We start from the raw sequence: 25,478 nt of genomic DNA, 5'->3' as shown, positions 1-25,478 counted from the left end.
GATCATCCAGTTCAATGCCCTCATCTGATGCAGAATCGGAGAGGGATGTTAAGGGTTTGCCCAGAGTCACACATAAATTAGAAGCAAGGGCAGGCCTGGACCACAATGTGCCGACACTCCATCCAGGGCTCTCTTCCTTTCCCTGCATCACAAAACAAGGGGGCGCCTTTGCTCTACTAGGCAGAGGAACCCCTCTCTTTAAAAATAAAATCTCACTTTATCCTCCATATCCTCCATAGCTCAGTGTCCAGCACTTCCATAGGAACTAAAAAGAAAAAGACTAATTTAGCCAAGAGAAACGTGCCCTTGAATCCTGGATGTCCCCACAGGCTCCTGGACCCTTCTAGAGTGGAGCTCCCCCATCTGGCTTAGAGTGCTGGGTGTATCCTGGGTTTCTCTGCTTGGCTGAACGAGAACAGAGAGCCTGGCTCCTTCTACATCTGGGCAGAGGACAGGGACAGAGAGTGAGAAGGGGCTCCGGGCCAGATCCGAACTTATGCAAGGCCAAAAAACAGCATCTGAGCTTCCACCCTGCACTCAAACATGCTCCTGGGTAAGAGCCAGGAGCCAGCTAAGACAGCTGGCAAGGCAAGGCATGAACCGCGATGTGGAGGACATGCACTCAGTTGTTCCACTGGGGATGGGACAGGTTTGGCCTGACCATTCCCACTCTTTCCAGCCTATGAACACTGGCCCCATGTGTGAGGTGTGGCTAGCTGGAGGTGAGGGGGTGGGGACAGTCACCTGTGGATAAGGAATTACTGCTTTCCTACCTGTGAAATTAACTCATATCTGGAGGGATCAATCCCAGGATCTTGCTTTTGCAGCTGTGTGACTTTAGTCAAGTTACTTAATCTCTCTGAACCTCTAGCCAGGATGTAAAATGACAGTTAGTCACTGTAGCTCTTGGAGTTGTTGTCAGTCAAATGAGAGAACCTATGCCATTTGTGCCAAGGCTCTCAATAAATGGTAGCGATAAATAATAGCTCCACTACGTTTAGTCCCATCTCTCTAAGCATGGGGTCCCCTATAATCTAGTTAACAGAAGAAATGTTCCTCAAGAGAACTGTATTCCACACACAGACTAGGGCCAAAGAAGAGGCCAAGCTGAGGAGCCCATCCTATTTCATCACATTTTTTTAGTCTATTTCATATATTGAAATAGATACATACTGAATTTGATGAAAAGGATTTCACAGCAGAAGAGTCTGAAAACAGAGGAGCCTATTTCTCTGGGTTGCCCAGGGTCTTTCTCACTGGTTTCCTTCTGGCTGCAGAAAATGGGAGGGGAAAGGTAAAAAGAGGACTGATTTGAAGAGGGAGTGGCCAGGGGGCAGTCCAGTCCTCCCATTAGCATCCATCCCGGGAGGTGATGGCATATTCACATTTCCAGTCCCCTTGAGATTAGAAGCATTGATTTAGTCAAAGAGAAGCGCACTTACCTACTTATGTTGTAAACATTTTGTAAATTTTCAAATGTAATAAGCAGATATCAGTATTTCTACAAAATATGTCAGTGGGTAAAGAACAGAGAGCCCTTTAGGATCCAAAGAGTTTTTTGGTTCTTTTTCAAGTTTAATTTTATTTTTTTGCAACTGAGCAGAAAGGACAGAGAAAAAGCCATTCAACAGGGAGTTGTGAAAAAATTGCTAGAAAGGGTATCCAAAACCCACATCAGTCTAGGCCAGAAGCTGAACAGGGCTGAAAGCAATATAGTTGAACTAAATAAGGAAAGTGTCCTTTATTTAGGTTGGAAGAGTCTCTGTATCAAAGAGACCAAAAGGCCTCTGTGGGCCTGTCAGACATGAATGACAGGCATGAGTCTGAGCAACACGGTAACATAACTAAAGCAGGAAACAAAGAAGGGTTTTTAATATAACACTGTGTTCATTTTTGTTGGCTTTTGAAAATATGCATTAAAAAATTGATTCCTAAGTAGTCTCTTTCTACTCCAGACCTTCATCAAGCCCTCCTTTATTCATTTCCACACTCCAAAATAGTGAAGATTTTATAAATAAATCACTGTTTCCTATCCTGAATACATCTGGAGTTCAGAGACCACTGTCCGCAGTCCTACCTCATTTGAGCCTTTCAGTAGCCCGGTGAGATAAGGAGGGAGAATTTTTATTTATAAACTGACAGTTCTATCACATCGACTTGAATTCTCTCAGGAAATCTATTTCTCCAGAATTCCCTCACGTGCCCAGCTGGCTCCGTCTTAGCTACTGCTAGTCAGAGTTCCTTATCCACTTGAGGCAGTTTGCTAGTGTTTGAGAAAGGGGAATCACCTGGCTGGGAATCACCAACCACATCCCTGTTCAAAGTATAATGAATGAACACCCCAGGCAGGGCTTGCGCTGAGATTTTCCATGATCAGATATCTAAGATGCTTCCCATTCCTTTGATATTTTTTTCTTTTGTCTTTTCTCTGAAATTTCCCTTCCACGATGCCTTACACGGAGAGAGGGGGCTTTGGGTGACATCTCTTCTTTTGGTGTCCCCAGCTCTAGTCCTCCATCTCCTAATATTTGTCCCCAGTCCATAGTGATGCCTACTGAAGCAAAAGGAGGGCACAGATCCAGGGATGGAGTTGCACTCATCCCTTCCTCAGGACCTAGTCTAGTTCAAGGCCCCGTGCTCAACTGCGCAGAGATCTGAGTGTTCTTCCAGTTCATGTGGCTCCTGCATGTCCCCTCCCCAATAAAAAATTCCCAGGGCATCCACAAAGCCCACAATCACATCCTTCAAATGAGATCACAGCATCCCGACTATGTCCCCTGGACCCAACTCTCCAGGTTATGTTCCAGACCGAGGATGTATCTTCCAGCAATTCTCAAACATCACACACATACACCACAACCTCCAATGCAGCAAAAATGCATTAGCTGCAAGACAGTATTTACAGCAATCCAGTTAGTAGTCACAAAAAGTCAGTTCTCCATGATTTGTCTCCTAGAGGGAATTCTGGAGGTCTTTATCCACACCTTTCAAAATCTCCACTGCAGGTGCATCTGGGAGGCAGCTGAGGCTGTGAAGTCAGACAAGACATGGGTGTGATTTGCAGCTCTGCCCGAAATTCTCGCTGTGTAACTCTGGCTAACTGACTTCAACTGCCTATGTCTCAATGTCCTTAACTATAAAGTGGGTTTTTGCAGAGACCCTCATAAAAGAATACAAGCCAAGCACTAGAACCTGAGTGTGAGACCTCTACCCTCCCTTGCAGGTTTAAGCTGCAGCTTACTTCAGAGGAAAACAATGAGTGTAACTACCCAAACTTTCCACCTGCAGAGCTGAGATGATGAACTACCATCCCCCAAATTGTTGCTTAGTTTATTCAGCATAAAAAGTAAGGCAGACCATGTTATGGAATCTCTTGGCCCGGAGATCTGGAAACAAACAAATGATTCCAACAGAAACCCAGAGAGAGAAGGATTTCCTGAGGCTAGATCAGACCAAACCATCCACATATCAAATCCCTGATGCCCACAGAAGTCCAGTCTCAAAGAATCACTGACTCCTGAGGTCTGTGCACCACTTGGGGGGTGGGGGGATGCCTGAGATGATTTTAGAAGGTGTAAAGATGAACAATTTCATTTTACCATTAATGTCTTTAAATTGATGTATGCTAGAGTAAAGCTATCCTCCACAATTAAACCATGATTTTCTTCAATAATATTACCTAGAATGAAATAAAAGTTTAAATTATCAGGGAGGCAGTCAAAAAATATTACGCAGTTGACCATCATTATTCAAAAAACAAAAAGAAAAAAAGTGGCAGGAAGAACAAGTTTCACAGGTCCTACAAAAAATAGAGACAGTGTGAGTCTTTCCTCTAAACCATTTGCCCGGCTAACATCACGATGGTAGGAGCAGAGCCACCAAGAGGGGGTGGTGATGAGGGATGTGCGTTTGGATTTCGGTCAGGTGCGTGGATTTGAGTCCTGCTTCTGACACTAATTATATCTCTGACCCCAGGCAGAGAAAAACAAAATCTATACAATTGGGATAACTCTCAGACAGTGTTGATCTGAGGATTTAATGAGACAACGCTCGTAAGGCACATAGCACAATACCCGACACAAAATAAAACACTCAGCAGCTGCGAGCTGTTCTCTTTAGGAACAATTTTTCATTCCTTTATTGATTTAACATCCTCATTAGGCATCTATGTACCAGGCACTGTGCTGGACAGAGGAGACGGAGGAGGGTGACCACACCAGGTCCCTGCTCTGATTGGCTGGACCACCCCAGCTGCCGTCTCTTGACATTTAGAAGCATAAGCTGGTGCTGGGCTTGGACAGGCAGCTCATACAGGTAAATGACCTGAGAAGCAACAATGAGATCTGAGACTTGAACTACTCCCAGGGAAAGCCCCAGCCAATCCTACCAGCGACAGAGAAATACTCCCTTCCAGGAAACCAAGAAACATGGGGTAGGAGGGGGTAGGAGGGGGTAGTAGGAAGGTTTCACTCTCAGGAGAGCAGCAAAAAGAGGTGGAAGGAAAAGCAAAAAAAGACAGCAAACAAACAAAATATTACTGTGTCCCCCAAATTGTGGGAGAGGGCGGTGCCTGCAAAGGCAAAGGTATTCAGCAAGAAAGACTGCCCCCATCAGTCCTCAGATTACAGTGACATTTTAGCTACTGGGTGGGGCAGCCTTCACAGAAAAGAATATAGAGAAGTAACAACTCCAATTCTATAATCTTACCATTTTTATAAAGGCACTAGAATTGACAGTAGGGGATATATGTTATATTTAAATCATTAACCATATTTTCTATATATGTAAATCTGTGTCCACATTTTTATGTTTTTACCTATATCGAGGAAAGGTATCTCACCCCTTGTAGTCTGTAGATAACCGTAATCATCTATAGATATGCAAGTGTTCAAAAATTACAACGATATTTTGTTCTAAACTAGAATCCTTGTTCATGGAAATACAAACACAAAGCGTGAGAAAAATCTACAAATGGATTCCTCGCCCCCAAAGACCAACACCCGCCTCCTGCCGTACCCCTCTGCCTCCACTATCCCACATCCCTCTCAACAATGAATGCAAGGCAGGCTGGCTTGAAGAAATTCACAACCACTATCCATTTCTATCACAGCTGCAGGAGACACAGCCTCCCTCAAGGCAGAGGCTGCTATGCAGCACCACGCCCCACACACAGAGAAAGGATGGAAGCCACACTGAAAATGAAGGGCGCACCCCAGGGAAGAGCATCCAGGCAGGAACAAAAGGGAACCCCCTGCAAACCTGGCCCTGGGATTAGGGCACAGCCACATTTACTGGGGCTTCTGAGACAGTTACCATAAAGGCTAAATTTCTGTATCTTTCCTTAAAGGTGGCTTAAGAGATACCTATAAGGATGGGCGTGGCCCTCAATACTGTATCAGAGGCTGAATCCTTAAGAAAAACCATTGTAGTCTCCAGACTGGGAAGAGAAAAATAATCTATTCTCTGCTTCTCCCAAACAGAACTGGCAAATGTACACTGGATGTAAAGCAAACACATATATGCAGCATACCTTCCACAAGAAACAGCATGAGAGCTGAGGTTCATCCCTCCTCCGGGAAATAAGTACAAAAGCTGAGGTTTGTCCCAATCAGCCTTAAAAAAAAAACATGATCCACAGCTCTTTGCAAAGACAACTGGCACTAAGAAAATACTGTGAATTATAAAAGACCCACTATGTCTTCATAATAATGTAAAGTCAACGATATCAGGTAGTGATAAAGGAGGACAGGTTTAAACCCAATGCCTCTACCTGGCAAAAGGATCCCTACTCATTCCAATTCTATTCCCCTGGGGACCAGGTGGACTGCAGGTGGGGGTGGGGCGCATTTGTGTCAGGAGAAGCTCAGGTGCATGAAAAAGGCAAGATGCTACAGTAAAAATAAACCAATTGACAATAAAGTGCACTAGAGGCAAGAATTGCTTCCTCCTGCCTACAGAGGAGAAGGTCCTGAAGAGCAACTGCAAATGTACACAGGTTGTTTTAAGCCTAACAGAACAAGTGCCAACAGACTCACACCCACAGCAAAACCTAGTGGATTCGGGCAAATGGACTACAGTTGCAGGTACAGCGCTGCTCTTAGGGCAGCTGCGGAGCCTCCCAGGGGCCAGCTGATCACTTTCTTTGTTCGTCTTGCAAAGATGGAGTAGCCACCCATTCCCCCACTACACACACACACCATTCACTACAAAGCACAACAGCACTGCTTCGTGCTCGGCCAACAAATGTCAGTGGTTTTGTTGTGTTGCTTTGCCCTTTAAAAAAAAAAAAAAAGCCCATTTCAGCCTGTCCTCTGTCCCTCCCATTCGGGGCATCATTTCAGTACATCCGGGAGGAATCCCGGACCCGGGCGCAGTATTTTGCCACGAGAGCTGCTTGCTGGATGCCCGCGAAGATGCGGCTTCTGTACCTGATAATGGCTTGTCCCCTCTCCGCCCCGCCCTAGGCGCCCGCCCAGCGCATCTGACACCCGCAGGGGGCTCGGTTTTGCACACAATGGCAGTTAGACACGGCATGCACACAGCGTGCGCCGGGCACCGCCAACTAAAATCTGCTCTAAAAACCCAGGCTTTTCTTGGGATGAGGGGGAGAAATGACAACAGAAATGTGAAACGCATCGAGGGCAAAAAAAGTTGGTCATTCTCACTACAGCCACGTTAGCTGCCCAGTCCCGAGTATGACGCACAGAAATATGAACTGGGGTAAATGCAAGCAAGAGGGGGCCAAGGTGAGGATGGATGGTCCAGGAACCCATCACCCTCGTGGCGCCGGGAGCAGATCCACGGGACTGGAGCTCGCAGAGGGGCGCGGTCGGGCTACCAAGTACCCCTAGGGAAAGGTGTCACCTCTGTATACCCTGCCAGGCAAAAAGGAATCTTCTACAAAAAGCACACCTCGCCTGGGGCAGCACACACGCACACCCCAGGTGGCGCGGGGGTCCGGGGAGGGCCAAGAGCCCTGCGTTATTTGTGAACTACGGGGAGGTGGAAAAGGAAGATAAATAATCCAAAGTTCTCCGCGTCACTGTTTGGGTTTCCTCTTTGTTTTGTTTTCCCCAAACGCCAGGGTCGATCGGTCTGGGTGGCGCCCCGCCGCGCCGGCTGGACTGACCGCCGCTCTCCACCCCCCTGGACCCGGGGTCCTCGTCCATCTCCGGGGACCCGCCTGGGGAAGCGGGCGGGATCCAAGCCGCCCCCGCCCGCGGCACAGCCCGCAGCAAGCAAGCTATCGAGACCCAGAGGCAGCGACGCCCGACTCACCGTGATCCGCGGGATGTTCTTCTTGCCTTGGTAGGACATGGTGGCGGCGGTGGCTGCAGCAGCTGCCTCCCTCCCTCCTTCTTCTGCTCCCTCTCGCCCGCGCCTTCCTCAGCGCACAGCGCCCCGAGATCAGGTGGAGCGAATGGTGCGCTGGCCGCGACCGCCGCCTCCTCTCGCCTCCGCCCCCCTCCCGGGCTCCGGCGGCGGCTGCCAGAGACAATAGTAAATCTCCCTGGTCCCCCTTTCACCCCCCGACCCCCCCGTCGCACACACCCTCCTCCACTCGCGTTCACGCCCGAGCTTTTTTTTTTCTCTTGCGCTGCCAGCTGGGACCCCGTAAGACAAGAATGGCTGATCCGCGACTCCTCCCTCTTCTCTCTTATCCCTATTGATTTTCCTCTTTGCATCTGCCTCACCCACTTTTTTTTTTCCTTTTTTTTTTTTTTTGGTGACTTGCGAGTGCGGCGGAGCCAGGTCGTTCCACCGCCACCAGGGGGCGCGAGGGACTGTTCGGGGCGGGGATGCTGCAGTCCCCGGTGTCCGGAGAGAAGCACCAGCGTCGCCCTCTTGGCCCCGGGGGCCAAGCCCAGGAAAGCGCCCACGTCTCCGAGAAGCCCTAGGTCGGATTTGCCACCTTCCCTCCCCTGATTTGGGGAAGGAGTCCGCTCCGGATTTCCCTCCCGGAACGCGCTCTCCTGGGCCACCGCGCGGGCTGGATGCGGCGGCCGCCGCCTTTGTTAAGAGCAGCCTGGGCGCCGCCTCGGCTGGTCGCCGGATGTATAAACAGCCGGCGCGATCCCTTAGAAAGCCGAGGACGGGTCAGACTTTGGGCAGCCTGGCCGGCCGCTGCGAGCCTGAGACCATGAAAATGCGGGTCAGAAAATGAGAAACAACCCACTCACTCTCGGAGGACTGCAAGGGGGCCCGGTGTCCGCTAATATCAACCGTTCTCTGTACTGTAAAAATAATTCTCAAAATAATGTGTTTTAAAGGAACTTCACTGCCTGGCTCTCAGAATCGAAGAACGAGCGTTAACACTGCTCGGTAAGTAAAGAGTAGAAAACACCTGCAGTGAAAAAGCAAAAGCCCTGGCCGGCTACTGCGCAGCCGTGGATGTTGTGAGGGGTCCGATGTGCGCTGTTCACAGCCCCCAGTTTACTTCAGGTAGGGCTGATAGACAAAGGTCAGTATGCCATTAGGAGCAAAAACGTGACCTTTCGGCGCTGGAACATACTAGCTTTTTGCTACCAGCTTCAATTAAACGGCCAAGGAGCCACTGTGGCTATGGTCGGATGGGGGACCTTCCTTAATACTCCTGGAAAAAAAAATCCCAAATACACCAGTTGAATAACAGCAATGACAACGAAAATGGCTTGCCATGCAAAATTATACAAACCTCTCAGGACAAGTCTCCAGTGACCACACCACCCCCTGTGGAGCGAATCCTCCCCTAAGATAAATTCTGTAGATGTCACTGAGCATGACTAGGTCTGTGTTAGAGATCTTGAATTCACGTTTCTATAACGCAGGCCACTGATCACACTTCGGGACATCTTTTCATTAACTTGAAGGCTTCCTTTGCAATAGAGAAGCTATATAAAGCAGCCACAGAAAGAGGGTTCAGAACACTCCAGCTTGGGCATTCCTTAAACCTGAAATGAACCAGCCTGGTCACATAAGCAAAGGGCAGGCTAGGCCCCCCTAAACACTCCTGCTCAAGTGAGTTAATCCAAGCAGCCGGTTATTCATGGGTAACTGGACTGAAATGCAGTCTTCACAGGAAAAGCCCACAGCATTCTCCACTTCATTTCTGTGATACTGTGGCTTGGAGGATGAATGCCAAGCAGAGGTCACCTCCCTGTACGTTTGCAAAAAGCACAGGGGGAAAAAAGACTAAATCAAAGGCACGCCCTAAGCATTTCGCTTTGTTCTTAAAAGCATAAGTGCTTTAAGAGCACTGGCCAAGAGCTGTGAAATTACAAAGCATTCTGGGGATTGGCATGCAAATGAGCAGGATTATATTTAGAACTGAGTAAAAAGAGAATTAACTACATACTATGCAACACTGCAGAGGTCTCTCTGAATCCTTCCCATAGATTTTACTTTCCCAAACTTGTTTGAAGGACTCTTACAAGTTCTCCTTAAGAAAAGCAAAAATATGTAGGGAACATTTACATCCTAAAGAAATACTACTGCCTTCTTTTTTTGCATTTCATGGGTTTGTCCTTTGGTTTTTGTCTTTCTTGCATCCTAATGATCTTCCGCTATTACTGTCATTATAATCCAGAACACTGCCTACTAAATAGGTTTATACCATATTTTTGATTACTTGATGATTTTGTGTGTCTACTGTTTCAAATTACAAGACTCGGTTAATCTCTTTGAGGTCAGTTTTGCATGCAAGAAGCCATGCAGAATAGGACTTGTGATGTGTTTCTCTGGATCAGACTGCTGTGAGAAGCCCTGCACAGGAATGCATAATAACCAGCTAATCGGTTCAAGCTGTTGCCATCAGCAGAAATGCCCGACAAACACCATTCTCCCCTCTTTCATCCACTTCAATTATCTTTCTCTTTCTTAAATCAAAATCAAGTGTCTAAGAAGAGTCTGAAGGAAAAAAAGCCTTCCTTGGCTGTGCCTTTCTTATTCAAGGAATAAGAAGAAAGGCAGTGTTCGACACAGGATGCCTCTGTGTCTGGCCAAGAGAGTGAGGAGTGAAACCAGCATGGCTGTTTTCCACAGTAGAATGACTCTGAATGGTTTTCCTTGGATACACGGCAATACTTGGCTTTGGGTATCTCAGGAAACTATGAGAGAGGGACAGGGAGACACACAGAGATTTAATTTATGGTCCCAAAGAAAATTAATTTTGGCTACCAAATCTACCACATCCATAGACCTCCACACCTCGGTCAAGGCTACTGTATTCTAGTTCCTCAGGCCACAGGTTTGGCAGTATCCAAACCTGGCCTTACCTCCTTCAATCTAATCCAGTTTGCACTCCGTATCCCATCTGTCAGGAACTACTACTGGTTCTGTCTTTTAAATACAACCACACTGTGACCCCTTGTCTTCATCTGGAAAGCTTCTCTCTGTGTCTAGACACCAACCGCTACTCCCCAGACCACTGCAGTAGCCTCCTAATCGGGCTCTCTTCTTTGCCATCAGTCATTCGTTCATTCATTCATTCTCACAATATTCACACGGTATTTAGCCTGTGTGTACTTCTTATTTTTCTAAGTACTAGTGCTACAGAGCTGAATAATAATAACAACAATAATAATATCCCAGATCTTAAGGAGTTTCCTTTATACACTTATTCAGAAGAGTACCATCTGGGGGGAAGCGTATAGCTCAGTGGGAGAGCACATGCCTAGCATGCATGAGGTCCTGGGTTCAATCTCCAGTGCCTCCACTGAACAAACAAACAAACATAATCCCCCCAAAACAAACAAAAAACAGAAGAGCACCATCTATCACTTGTTAGGCCCCCTTCTTTGTTTTATTTATCTTCATAGTCCTTTTCACCACATGGCACATTGATTTATTACTATTATCCTCCTCATCACTAGAATCTAAGCTCCTTGAGGGCAAGGAATGTGTCTGTTTTATCTACTCCCATGTCCTGAGTGTGTGAAACAGGGTTTTGCCCATAGAAGTTGGTCAATAATTATTAGGTGAGTGAATGGAAGAGCATTTTAAACTGTGTCTGAAGAAAGAGTAAATAGAGGGAATAAGAACCTTCCTGTAATTAAAGGGCATGTGATTAGAATCCAGAATCAAGAATATCTAACTCATCTATAAAACAGAAACAGATTCGCAGACATAGTAAACAATCATATGGTTACTGGGGGAAAAGGGGTGGGAAGGGATAAATTTGGGAGTTCAAGATTTGCAAATATTAACTACTATATAAAAAATAGATTAAAAAATTTCTTCTGTATAGCACAGGAAACTATTCAGTATCTTCTAATAACGTTAATGAAAGAAAATATGAAAACAAATATGTGTATGTACATGCATGACTGGGACATTATGCTGTACACCAGAAATTGACATATTGTAACTGACTATACTTCAATTAAAAATAAATAATCATTATCATCATTTTTTTAAAAAAATCTGTATTTGATTCTCTAAGGCTTCTTAGAGTTTTGTGATTCTAGGTTTCAGAGCAAGTGAATTCAAGATGGTGAGGAATCACTTTACTAACATGATCCAGTCACAATTCCAAGGCAACAAATGGACTCAAGAATAGCTCAGGAGAATAGATTTGGTACCTGAGCAGTGATTAGAGAGCTGTGACTTTGAAAGGAGCTGCCATCCAAGCGTAAGAGAAGATAAGAGCCTTGTGTTAAAGAATTTCTTAAAAAAAAAAAAAGATAATTGTGTTCAGAAGAAAAACTGTGGACTAGAACCCAGAATGGTGTTCTGTTTAAAGATCTGGACCTTGGAGTATAGGGACCTCAGTCCACATTCCCATTATCCATTTCCTACTCCCATGACCTTCCACAGATTATTTCAGCTTTCTGAGCCTTGGTTATTTCATCTCTAAAATGAACATCTTACTACCTACTTTACAGTGTTTTTGTGATGGTTTATTAATTCACTCAACTAATATTTATTGAGTGCCTATTATGGGTATCTAGGCACTAGGGATACAAATATTTGAATAAAACAGATGAAACCCCTGCCCTTTTGAAGCTTTCGTTCTAAGGAAGGCAGAAATCAAGAGTGAAAAATTAAGTATATAATGGCACGTGAACTGGGGATAAATAAAGCAGGGATGGGGCAGGGAAAGTCAGAGTCATTCCAGTGTCTTGAGGAATGGGCTGGAATTTTCCATATCGGGGTCACAGAAGGCCAGGTGAGATGGTGGTCACTGGGACCAAACGGTAACCGTGGAAGCAGTAAGAAATGGTCAGATGTTGTCTATCATTCAAGGTAAAGCCAACAATCTTTGCTGATGGATTTGACTGGGCTATCAGAAAAAAGAGGAATCAGAGATTACACTAAGCAACTCAATAGACGAAGGTGAGATAAGGAAAACTGTAGGAGAAAGGGAATTTGGGGGGGAAGTAAGGAATATGTTTGTGGACATTTCCTATTAAACATCCAAGTGAAGTGCTGCACAAGGAGGTAGATACGTGAGGTTAGGCAGCTAAGGGGAGAGCTGGCCAGAGACACAAATTTGGAGGTTGTCAGCCTGCTGGTATGGTTTAAAGTAGCAATGCTGGTTGACTGACCAAGGAAGTGAGTCGAGATGGAGCTGCGAGGTGACTCTAAGTATCCTGAGGGGAAAGAAGCCACTGGACAAAGCCGCAGAGACAGTAGTCAGTGAGAGTGTGGGGACGCTATGAAAGCATAGTGTTGTGAAGATCAAGAAATGGAATGATTTCCAGGAAGAGAAAGGGTTCACTTTGTTACATGCTGTTCAAAGGTTCAGGACGGTGGGAACTGAGAATTCATCAGGGCGTGAAATCACTGAGGACCTTGAACAGAGCACCTATAAAATGACTATCTTCATGCCCACCGTACAGTGGCTGTTTTTTTCTGTACAAGTATTAAATTATTCCAGTAATATTTCCTGAGTAGCTACTACATGGGTATGAGCACTAGAGCCGTCTTAATGAAGCTGTGGGGGGTGAAATCTGATTGGAGTGTTTCCAAGAGAAAATCGTAGTGGAATTTGGAAACACCTAGTACAGCAACTCTTTCAAGGGATTTTACGGTAGACGGGGAAGAGGATACACAGCAGGAACTAGCTGAGAAAGTGGAATCTATGAGAGAAACGGTATGGTTTATGCCAACGGGCTGATTCAGTAAGAAGAGGAAACTTCACACTGCAGGAGAGAAATGGGACAATTGGGGTATGGTTCTTGAATAGACAACACAGGTGACACCTAGTGTTCAAACAGAGGGCTTGCCCTTAGCAAGGAGCAAGGACCGTTCCTCCCCAAGGAACTCAGGGGAAGAGTATGTTGGCACGGAGACCAGGAAATTTCATGGAGGAAGTTTACCAAAGCTCTCTTCTGACTATGTCTGTTTTCTCTGCCATTAGCTACGACAGTCTGGGAGAGAAGGTGTCAGAAGTTAGAGGAGGGAGGAGTTGGAATGAAATCATTTTTTAAGAGAGCAAAGAGACTAGAGAAATACGGTGTGATTACCTGGCAACCCCAAAGATTCCCTGTAGATCGTGGTCATGAATTTAAAGAGCGCCCCGTAAGCCTGGCTGTGGCTGTTCTACGCACACATGCAGCAGGGAGGAGGCAGCGTGTGGAATTTAACAAGGGTTTCGCTAGGTGAGTGCTGAGAAGGGAGAAAGAAACCCAAGGGAGTTGAGGCTAAAGCATGGGATCTAAGCTGACTAAGACAGAAGGGAGGGCAGAGACATATAGGGGACGAAAGGACAGCGAATATATGGACGATTAAGTAAGATTATTCATATAAAGCTCTTAGCACAAAGTAAGTTAACTAGATGGCAGCTATTTCTACTGTTATTTTTAATGTTCTGATAATTATTTGCTGAACTCGTGTGTGTCAGGGACCATGTCTTATTCATCTCAGTCGTCTCCAGCTCTTTCATAAGGCTTGGAATAGAGTAGCATCAATGGGGGAAAAAATTGAATAGAGGGGAAAGCCAAGAATATTCTGTCTTCCTTGTAACCTTCGAAACATCTAAAATAAGTGCTTAGCCATTTACACAGTTTTGACTATTAAAAATATGTTCTACTTTTTAAAAAACAAATTTATATTTTGCTAAATTAATATGGGGAAGCATTTCCCCCTGATCCTGATTTGAAGGATGAAGAAAAACACAGACCCCAAAGAAATACAGAAGCATTTTGCAAGGGCAAAAGCCACATACCAGGCCTTTGTGAAATATATAGGCTGTTCTAATATGAATGAATAAACATGTAATCTCAGAACTGCCCATAAGTCATTTGGGTCCATTCATTTTACCTACCTTTCAAACAAAGGAAATCTTAGTCGTATACTTCCAGTATCACAGAACGAAAATCAAAGCGGTGATTCACCTGCTATTATTAGACGTTTACATATTAGATACACAGAAATAACCTGACAAACAATCCTATCCTCGAAACACATAAGCCAAAAAGAAAAAAAAAATAAAAAAAAATTGAGAGCCACAGAAAAGTATTCCCACAGCTTATTCTCAAATCAAACTTCTATCAGCATGAGCAAGGTATGCAAACCTGCTTCTTGCTGCATGGAGTTTCTCATGCATTTCCTCAGTGGAGGACGATTCTGAAAGCCTCTGACCTTCTCCAAAAGCTCTGATGGCAGCTCATTCCAAAACCCCAGGAATGGCCACGCTGGCTGGGGTTAGGCAGTAAGGATGGGAGGCAGGGATGGATTACTGTGTGTTTATCTCCGTCTCCCAGCACATGTTAGACACACAGGTGACGTTACATTCACACTAACATAGAAAGAAATCGTGACCATTTTGCCTTGAAGATCACAGAGATATTACAATCTGATTCATTTATTTAAACTTCAGAAATTTTTAGAGGGCTTTGCCTTCCCAAAGTTCTTGCTGCGTGCCACTTTCCAGCAACAAATCCCAGGTTCCCACAGCTATGGGTGTGCATGAAATTGGGAAAGAAGGCATTCCAGGGTAAAACATTTTGATTTGCAGTATTTAGGGTCAGCTGTGGGTAGAGTCTTATGTTCATTCAATTCCCTACAGGACTAGCTCCCTTTCTGACTAAAACCATTTTTGTATGTGCCATTCAGTTGAAATACCCATTAAAGAAAACCAGGGAGCTGAAATTGGATGCTTTTTGAGGAGTGATGAGGACTGAACTTCGTATAAATTCACAAATGATGAAATTTTATTTCATTCATTTATTCGATGATGCATGCATAAATTTAGCAACTATTATGTAAGCTTTTTTTTAGGTCAAGATTAATGATAGAAAGTAAGCCATAGAACAAGGCTCATCGAGGACTCTGAAACAAAAGGCAGGTGGCAGAAATCAGGTGGAGGCAATTACTATCCTTCCATCACAATATTGTCTCAAAAGATCTAGACTGTCCCGACATCTTGAAGAACATCCCATTAGGACATTCTTTTGGTGACATCATACAAATCTGACAAAATGAGCATGAAGTGCCAAGCATATTGAAGGCTTTGGTGGGACCCATGAACCCTAGAGCATTAATGAAGGATACATGAACTTTTTAAGAGTAGAAAATAAAGTCTACAAAGATGCAGGGGCCTGACACCTGTAAAATTTTAAAAGTCCAGAGGCTATGAGCAGGTCACAACACTGCCTCTCAAGTAAAGGACAGATTATTGCATGGGGCAAATCCCTTGCAAAGAAGGAAGCATAAAGCCTGGGAGGTCCATCAGACTTTAGAGACAACTTATCCGTATCTGGAAATACTTTTACAACATTTATACATGAAAGGCTGTCAGTTCTGAGTGGTGACTGGAACAGGAAAGGGCTTTGCAGCAGATCCAGGATGCAGCATAAACAGCCCTGCCCCTTTAGCCCAAAGACCCAATAGATGCTACAGCAATGGAAGTATCTGTGGTGGGAAAAGTCACCACGGGAAGGTCGTGAAGTCCCACCAGGAGTACCACAGTTTACACTCCTGGGGCTCCAGAGCCAAAGAATTAGGCACTATTTGAAAAACAGGTCCTTGAGTGCTGCTGGACCCTGGGAGAGATGGAAGGCCTGACCAGCGTCATGAAGCGTCCAAGCAGCCAGACACGTCCATCATCAGCTGGGTTCTGTCAGACCCACCGAGTCATAAGATCAGTTGGGCCAAGCACCAATCAACCATGAGAAGGGCTGCAAGGCATAAGTAAACTACCCAAAGGGGCGCTCCGATCTCCCACGTCATGCACTACTGCTGCTCCAGTTCCCTTCTGTGAGTGTACACCTGTGCTCAGCTGACGGAGGAGGAAAACACCGAAGCCTAACTTCCGGTTGGGTTGGCTTGGTCTATAGATCAACCTGAAAATAGGCCGTGAGCACTTGACAGTCCCACTCAGGGGTGGCACTGAAAGACAACGGTCAACAGATCTCTTCCCAACTGGCCAGAGCTTCAAACAATGCACTTCAGCATCCACTTTGAAAGAAACGTGGCTCAAGGTTATATATAGTGTTGAAGTGTTCTTGGCAGTAAGGAGAAAGATGAAAGGCTAAGGGAAAGGAGAGCTTAGCTAGAAGAACATGGCAGACCTACGGGAGTGGGCATAAAGAATGAAGATATTATAGCTTGATACCCTCCAGAGAGCAACCATCGCAGGAGAGGCACTTAACAAAGAGGTAGACAAAATGACTCAGGCAGCTGACTTCAGCCACCCTCCATCATCACCCACCCCAATGTTGGCAGAGTAGGCATCTGGATGGAGTCGACACGACATGGTGACAGGCATAGAGGCTATGCAAGGAACCAACAGTCCTTCCCTTCCTTTCCCTTCCCCCGATGTCGATCCTAAGAACACCCCCTAATAAATTTCTTGCATCTTATTCTTCTCGGCATCTGCTTTTCAGGAATCCCAACCTGCAACAGTGAGGCTCCTTTATATCTATATGGGGTGACTTTTTTTTATTTAGGCAAGATTTTTAAATGTATAGATTGCATACTCAAATTTAGATTTCTTTAAAATTGGAAAACTTGACAAGTCTAGGCTCATAGATACACCTTGGTGCCCACCAGCTAGAGTTACTGGACAGAACATGTATTTCCCAATGAACCATAATTTCTGCTGCCCCCTCTTCCTTCACATAGCGTCGGCTTCCATGTTTTTAGGCCACCTGCGTGGCTTACAGTCACCTGAATTTCTTATATCAGACCACTTGGAGACTGAATTATTCAGGCATTAGAAATTCTGTATCTCGAAGCCGACTTTGGTGCCTATTCGGAACTGAGAGAGCAGTGAGTTATCTCCAGGGAACTATAACCTCCTCCCCAGCCCGCCCCCACTGGGCCCTAAAGCACAGGGTTGAATCTCAGAACAGCCTGACCCTGTATTAAAAGCCAGTTTGAGAGTGTGGGCTGGAGCTGCTGGATCTCTGGTTAAGTGCAGTCAGCTTCACCTTTGGGCTGAATGGAAACACATGTGATTGGATTCAGACCTCTCTGGGTCCAGAGCAGCAGTTCACCCCCCAGAGGGGGGATGTGAGACTCACTCTTGGATGGAGGCTCAAAATAACAAGCCAACCCCCAAGTGCAAGGCTGCAACCTCAGTTTATATTTTCCAGGTTTCCCATTCGTCTCCAGGAAGGGACTCTGGCTGCAAGTCTTTTGTGTTTTTTCCCTCCCGTTTCCTGTACTCGGAGCCAGAGCATTTCCAGAGCAAATGCTCTGGGGCCGTAGGGCCCCATCAGCCTCTGGCTGGCTCGCTGTTGTTTCAGAGAAGGAGGAATGGCAGAGACATATGCCTGAGGGTCTAGTCCCAGGTGTCCCTGAGCAAACTCCCTCAGGAGCGGGGAGTGGAAACAGGCTTCTCTCACATCACTGGTATGTCAACAAAGGAGCACTTCTTTGTAGGATGAGTCACCTGTGCGCACTGATCCCAAGAGAAATGCTGGATTTCAGACCTTGAGATGCCCAGCATCACTGACCTGGCCCCAGGTAGAACACCTGGTTACTGTTGAAGGTCCAGGTACTCATGGTTTGGTTTTGTTTTGTTTTGTTTGTTTTGTTTTGTTTTGTTGGAGACAGTGAACATAAGAGGCAGGAACCTGAGACTAAAATAGAGGAAAACTTGGATTTTCCAAATACATTTCAAATAAGTTGACTTTGGAATGAGCCTGAAAACCTGAGCTTGCCTCATCTGTAAAATGGGTCAGCAAAACAGGTGACTGGATATGCTGACACAAACGTGAAAGAACGGGTCAGAGGACAAAGAGGAACTGATTCATTTGAAAGGAGTTGCTGATGTGTGTCATTACTGCATAGCGTGATTAGAAGAATTAGGTCCTGTAACAGTGAGGATAAAACGAGGAGAACCCCTGACCAACCAAGGACTCAGTCAAATCCTAATCCTGCCTCCCTGCTGTGATCACCTACCAAAGCAGATAAGGACTTTCTGGACTTAAGAGTACGGGATACTGAGCATCTTCCAAAAAGATACGCATAATTAATTAATGCATAGTTTTAAGACTAACCAAGTGCTGTTTTCATCACTTCATAGCCACAAATAATTGACAGTGACCTCCAAAAACTCCAAGTATTGCTCAGGACAGAGATAACACATTTTGTTATTGACACCTGCTGGGTTTGTGCATTTCATGGGGAGTCTCTGCTGCATGACGAAAAATAACATATAACAACATGGTTAATAGAACAGTGGTTCCCTTATAGTGAGAGTTTTAAGCTAATGCCACTATGGAAAACAATTATTATAAACACCCACACATCTCTGACTCAGCTTTAATTAAAACTAGTTAAAATGGGGACCACTTTCTTTTTCCAAACAGGAGCCCTGGAAATCACCTGTAGGAGTAGATTTAAGGGACAAGGACACAAAGTTTGCCTTAAAGATCCTACTCAGATAAGGGTAGAAACTATGTTTGCCACAGAAGGCTGATTTGACTCGTTAACTCTTTGATGACAAATTTACTATGGTCTTGCTAACTGACATCTCATTCACTAGTATAAAAAGGTGGTAAAGACTCTTGGAAGGACAGAGCTAATAACACTCATATGACGTTTTTTTTCAAGTAAGATAGAAACTAAGTAGCCAATGAACTTGAGAACACAGGGAGGCTCTCTATTCTCCATGACAACATCCACACAAGAGAAAAATATCTGAGGCAGCCAACTGCCCATCATCAGGGACAGAGCGAGGGACTGGCAGTGCTCCCCCCACCGCCCCCACCAAAACTCCTCTGACCATTGGGCCATCCTCAAGCTAACTTGACCCTGGAAGCCTTGGCCAGCGGCCCCCCACCCTGCACTCTGGAGCCGTCTGCCTGATGCCAGCAGTGTATTCTCCTTCCCCAACAGTCAGTCTCTGTACCTTGATGGCTGCTGGAGGTTGGTATCCAGAAACCTGCTTGACTGGTCCCTGGGGCCGCTGGCTTTTCTCTCCGCTTGGCAAGAATCACTGTTACCCTGAGTGTGCCCAAGTGGGCACACAGAGAGCCCTCTAGAGAGCTCAGAAATGGAATCCAACTCTGCTTGTCACACAGACTGCAGTTCTAAGCCATGTGGTGCCCACTAACAATAGTGCCCTGGACAAGTTCATCTAAACTCAGTCTCCTCCTCTGTAAAATGGGGCGATATGGTTAACTTAATGGAAAGAGGATTAGGTGAAGTAAGGGACAGTATCTAATAGCCTGTGAATGCTCCAAGACACTGGACTGATTAATCTGATCAATTAAAACATTGCATGATGTTGCCCAGGATGCAGAGTGTTAGGGAGTGAACCCAGTCCAAAGAAAGCCGAACAAATTCTGTGGGTGTATAATTATTTGGGCACATTTTTTCCTGGGGAGGGTGAATCTCTAGTTTTCTTCAGATTCTCAAAAAAGGGTGCATGACTCCATAAAGGTCAAGCATTCTCATCATTGATGTGATACTGCGTCCCAACCCTTATCTCAGGACAGACCGCTTGTCTCAGCTGCAAGCTCATTCATCCAACAGCATAGAGGGCGTCTCCACCTGAGTGAGCCACAGGCACCCCCACCCCACTGCAGTGGACCCTGTGGTGACCACCCAGATCCCCCTTCGGGAGTAAAGGGCTTATGATCCCAGCTACTCGAGGGCCCCAGCAGAATCTCTCATTTGTCAGCCCCCTTTGCACGTGGCTGCAGCTGAGGTGGTCCACCTTGCCCAAGATGGCACTGCTTTGCAGGGTGGCCCACATCCAATGAAACCAATGAAGAGTTGAGGCCTGGCCCTCTTAGTCCCACTCAGGTCAGAGCTGAAGGTTTATCCTGTCTGCAGACCTCCCGGCAGGGTCAGCGGCTGGGGCTGCATTCTCCCTCCACCCAGTTCTGCTTCCTCTCCTTCCTTTCCCTTCCCGTCCACTGGTGCTGATCTCAAGAGCGACCCACAGAAAACCTTCTGCATGTTACTACGTCTTACGATCTGATTCCTAGAGAGACAGGAACACTCAACATAGATTCCAGAACCTTCTGCACTGTCTCCCACGTTTAGTAGCTCGGCTGGTGATACCTCGCTTCACCTGGTCTTTAACCAGAAACCAGAGCCTTACAGATCTTGTGCTTTTGCACTGTCTGCTCCCTCTGCCTGGATCAACCTCAACCAGTCTGGGCCCTTATCATTATTCTGGTCTCATCTGAAACATCACTTCCTCATTTACCTGTGTGGGAGTCTCCAACCACTCCCCAGCACCCTCAGGTTAAAGCCTAAGATTCCTCATATGATGAACAAAACTCCCCACATGTGGCCTCTCTGCTCATCTCTGTGGCTTCATCTCCCCTCACTCCAGATGTACTTTATGTTCCCGTGACCCTAGGAACCAGGAGTTCCTCTCACATCATGTTGTTTCTTGCCTCCAAGTGCTTGTTCGTGTTGTACCTTCCCCCTGAAATCATCGTCCCTCTTAACTTGGGAATCTCCAAACACTCCTCAAAGACTCAGTTCAGGCACTCTCTCTTCCAGAAAGTTTTCCCTGACACCTATCCAGGGACCCCCGGTGCTTCCCTGAGCCTCTGCCAACTTCCAGCACTGCGCTGACAGTCTGTGTAACGACTACCTGTTTTCTTGGCCATCTTCATCTTCAGATTCTCAAAAGGATGAGGGTAGGGCTCCTTGAGGGCAGGGCTCTGACTATTCACTACCGTATCCCCACTGCCAGCACGGGACCTAGCACACAGGTAAAGGCACTCGAGATGTGTCTTAGATAATTGCCTCAGATGAATACATACCAACCTACCTATATACATGCATGCACACACACATACATGCACGAACTCAAACCAAATATAAACCCTACTTGGAGCAGAATCCTGAAGGGCCAACAGGTTGGCTGCGGTGGAGAACGTTTTGGGTAGGCTCATTTGCATGTTAACAGGGTATCAATTCAGTTGACCCTTGGTGAAAACATCTTGTCTAGAAGTTAAAGACAATCTTAGCAAAACAATTTTTAAAAGCTGGTGGGCAGGGGTGGGGGGGTGGGGGTGGGTACTGTATTAAAAAGACTCATGTGTAAGCATCCAGCCAGGCTGGAATCGAGATATGTCAGCTGCTGTCTCTTTCACCTCCTGGGGAGTCATGGTCATTCACTAGCCTCTATTTACATTACCTACATATTTTTTCTAAACATTTGGTCACTCCGTATTTCTTTGTTCTCATCACATCGAGAGAATAAAAGGAGTATCTCTTGGTTCCAACTCCCAACTGGAAAGAGCTGGCTCTGTTTGAGTCCACTGTTACCCTACAATCCAATAACCCTTGAAGAAGGGATGGAGGAATCAGGACATAAACATGGCTGCAAGGAGCCCATGCATGCAGATACAGAGGCGCTACTCAGAGAAAAGGGGGCCGTTGTGACCTTGGCAGAACCGCAAAAGACATCTTGTAATTCCTGCCTGAAGCCCACATAAAAGGGCAGATGAGGATGCCCTGAAACTCACACAGCTCTACCAAGGGAAAGAAAAAAATGATAGTCATTAAGATAGGCACTCAAAGAGACGAGATGGAGGTAAGTTTTGCAAAGGTGATTCTTGACAACATAAATCAGCCTGCTCGCCATATGCTAATAAGTGTTCACAGTCCGTGTGTCACACATAATTGTGCCGAGATGTCTCCCCTTCCCCTGCCAGCTCTCAGGCTTCTGGGTCTCTGTCTTTGATTGTCTATTTGCACTAGCTTCATTCTTTTTTTTTTTTTTTTTGATCTTCAAAGAGAGCAGTTCCATGAGACCATAAGCAATCAACCCACACAGTCCTACAGCTGAAACACATGATACTAGAGAAGGCATCTGGTTTGCCTACCCCTAATCCTCAAGTTGTGACACCCTTAGAGATCCTAATCCAGAGATCCACCATCCATTACAGACTGCCTCCTTCATCCCAGAAATACAGGGGTGGGGGGGAAGGTGGGGTTCATGCCCTGATCAAAGCTCAGTCTCAGGTGAAATAAAATTGTGCACAGTATCAGAGAGAGATGAGTAGACTACTGAACCAGACGCAATTACTATTCTGAGATCCAAAACATAATGACAAGGTGTAGTAGTGAAAAGAGAAAAAAAATAAGGGAGTCAAGAGATCCAAGTCTTAGCAGAGTTTATCCTATGAACCAATTGTTTGACCTTAAGCAATTCACCTAACCTGTCCTTATCTCTTTAATGGAGAATAAATTATTTGCTTTCAACCTCTCTGGGCCAATGGTCAAATGAGATAATGGAAATGCCCTTGTCTGAAAAGAATACACTCCAAAAGGCCATCTAAACACCAGACCTTAGTATTATTTTTCCATCATGTCACAAACACCCAAGACTGATATCTGCTCAAAAGCCTATTTACCATTGTTGCTTTCCAAGCATGACCCTTCCCTTAAGTACCTCTCTGTTTTTCAAATTATTTATTTCTCCAGATGCATGTTCCTACTTTCCCAGGCTGATCTCATTTGTTCATTTCCTGTCCAAATTTCTAATCTCTCTAGGTTGCTCTGTACTATGTCTCTTCCTCACTAGTGTCTATAACGCCATTCCATTTACCCTCATCTGCAGATACAATTGCCATAATGGGTTTACAGCCTTTTCCCAAGCCATTAATAACAATGCAAAATGAAATGCGTCTGAGGTCGATCTCGCCAGCATCCTTCTGGAAATCACAACATGCTATTTTTCATTCTTGTTGGGTTTTTCAGCCAGTTTTGAGGTCATCTTTCATGGTTCAGAGAACTTCCTAACCCAACCCAAGACTGTTCGGTTTTGTTTTTTCAATCATACGGGAACCAGATTTTGTTTCTCCTGCTCATACAAAAATAAATAAAATAAAGGAAAATAAAATAAGCTGTAATATGCCAGCACATGAAGCTGGACACTTAAAGCCCTGGGAATCAATCAGTGGGTTCTTATCCAAAGATCTGTCTCACATTAATGCAAGAGCGCTCACTGGGATTCCACTCCTGTGTTGATCCAGAAATCAAGAAGACCTAAGTTTTCCAAGTGAAATTCCAAATCCTTGTTTCTTTCCAGTAGAAACCTGCAGCCAAGTTCCTCCAAAAACCTAAGGCACAGTCTTTGAGGCTCACTACAAAGAAGCAGCTTCTCTCTGTTGTTTTTCCTCCATAAACTGGCTGACATGACAGTCCCTGTCTTTGCTTCCATTACAACACTTGGCAGTTTCTAAAGAGAAAGGAGTTTGGAGAAGAAAGAGAAAGGACACAAAGACTAATCCATGAGTGAATAACCCCGAGAAAGGGTTTCGCTGCCATATTATTGCAAACAATTTTCTTCCCTTCTTAGCTTGGAATTCCTTTTTTTGTTTTTTAATTAAGTGGGTAGGGGGTGCTTTGCCTCTTTGGAATCTCACTTCTTCTTAGTGTTTCTGACCATGGGCTTTCCCACCAGCAGTTCTGCTTTTTCACATTCTCACTTTGATTCAAGCTCCAAAAAAAAAAGTTGGGAATTCAGGTTAAATGAAACCTTGGGGCTCTTTCTGAACTCTCATAAAGACCTTCAAATTTCTTCCAAAAATGTATTTTAAATATTTTAAAGACCTACAACCTCAGACACGCTAAATATTAGTTTCTGTATAAAGAGGAGAGAAAAAGCTACAAGGACTTCAATACCCTCAGTTAATTGCAGTGTTGGAAGAAAAGTCTAATTTATGTCAATTCCTTTTATCTGGAAAAATAGAAAAACATGAACTTGGGACACAGACCAGGTTTTCTAACCTGGTTACATCAAATACTTGCTTTTATGAGACTGGGAAATCTATAAAACTGGAAATTTTTCTTAAGCTTCTTGCATTGTTTCCTCTTCTATTATGTGGGGACAGTACTACTGCTGTCACAGAGCAATGTTTGGATTAAATGTGCAGAACAGTGACTAGTAAACACAGTGACTGCTGCAGAGTGGGTGATCATTAAGTGTCAGCTGTTTCCCTTGCCCTCCTGGACATACAATGGGAAAATATGTCATCTTTTATTCATACACATGGTTCACTTTCTCGTAACACTGTTACCGGGCAGTCATGAACTGCTAAGAGGAAAATGTCTTTTCATGAATTTAATAATGAGGATGATGATAGTAGACAGGCAGCATTCTAAATCCTTTTATATGCATTATTTCATTTAAACCTCACAAAGGGAGGTAATTTTACTACAGAAAAGGATGCAGATGTTGGCAATGGTTAAGTGACATAGTAGACGGGTCAGGAGTTGATGTAGATACTGTAAAGCATTACATGTAATGCCTGCCACTTGGTAAATTCTTATTAAGTGCTAGAAATTTAGTGAAGGGGTAAGATTTTTTTGTAATATAATTAGAACTCTTTTTGTAATACCCTTTTATTTTTTTTATCATCTTCATTGAGATATAACTCATACACCATGAAGTTCACCATTTAAAGTACCCAATTCAAACAAGCTTATACTGTATAGCACAGGGAACTATATTCAATATCTTGTAGTAACCTCTAATGAAAAAGAATAGGAAAAGGAATACATGTATATGCATATATGTATGACTGAAACATGCTTGACACCAGAAACTGACACAACATTGTAAACTGACTATACTTGAATAAAAAAAATTAGGTATCCAATTCAGTGGGGTTTTTAGTATATTTTAGTATATTGAGTTGAACATCCATTACCCCAATCTAAATGGAGAACGTTTTCACCACCAGAAAAGTCCTTTATTTTTTAAAATCTGGATTTTCAGAGGTTTCTTAAAGGAGCAAATATCATTGTATCAGAAGTGGGAGTCCTCTCATACACTGTTACTGGAATGTACAGTTACTCCAGGAACTAATATGGCAGTTTCCTAAAAGACTACATACGTATTAACATCACATTGTATGTCAATTATATTTCAATTAAAAAAAAACTAAGCATGCATTAACTATTCAACTTGGCAATTGTCCTCTTGGGCATTTATCCTAAAAAAATGAAAACAATGTTCCTACAAAAACTTGTATGGGAATGTTCATAGCAGTTCTAGTCCTCATAGCCAAAACGTAGAAACAACCCAAATGTCCTTCAATAAGTGAAGGGATAAATAAAGCCTGGTACAT

At 44.7% G+C, this 25,478-nt stretch overlaps 1 protein-coding gene across 2 annotated transcripts in view; it reads right to left on the bottom strand.

Annotated features, from left to right (window-relative positions):
• The window catches only part of DPYSL3 (dihydropyrimidinase like 3), a 103,054-nt gene that overhangs the window by 50,630 nt on the left and 26,946 nt on the right, over nt 1-25,478 (bottom strand). The window contains exon 1 of one of the 2 annotated variants that reach the window (XM_006204480.4): nt 7,279-7,515. The exons of the other annotated variant lie outside the window; for it this stretch is intronic. Coding sequence (XP_006204542.1) covers nt 7,279-7,317 — 39 coding nt within the window. The 5' untranslated portion in view covers nt 7,318-7,515. Of the gene's footprint in view, nt 1-7,278; nt 7,516-25,478 lie in introns of those variants that run through there. 2 annotated transcript variants of the gene reach the window in all.

This window comes from Vicugna pacos, chromosome 3 (genome assembly GCF_048564905.1).
Source record: "Vicugna pacos chromosome 3, VicPac4, whole genome shotgun sequence".
Taxonomy (NCBI): Eukaryota; Metazoa; Chordata; class Mammalia; order Artiodactyla; family Camelidae; genus Vicugna; species Vicugna pacos.
Note: the sequence above shows the minus strand (reverse complement) of the source record. Positions and strands in the feature narration are given on the sequence as shown.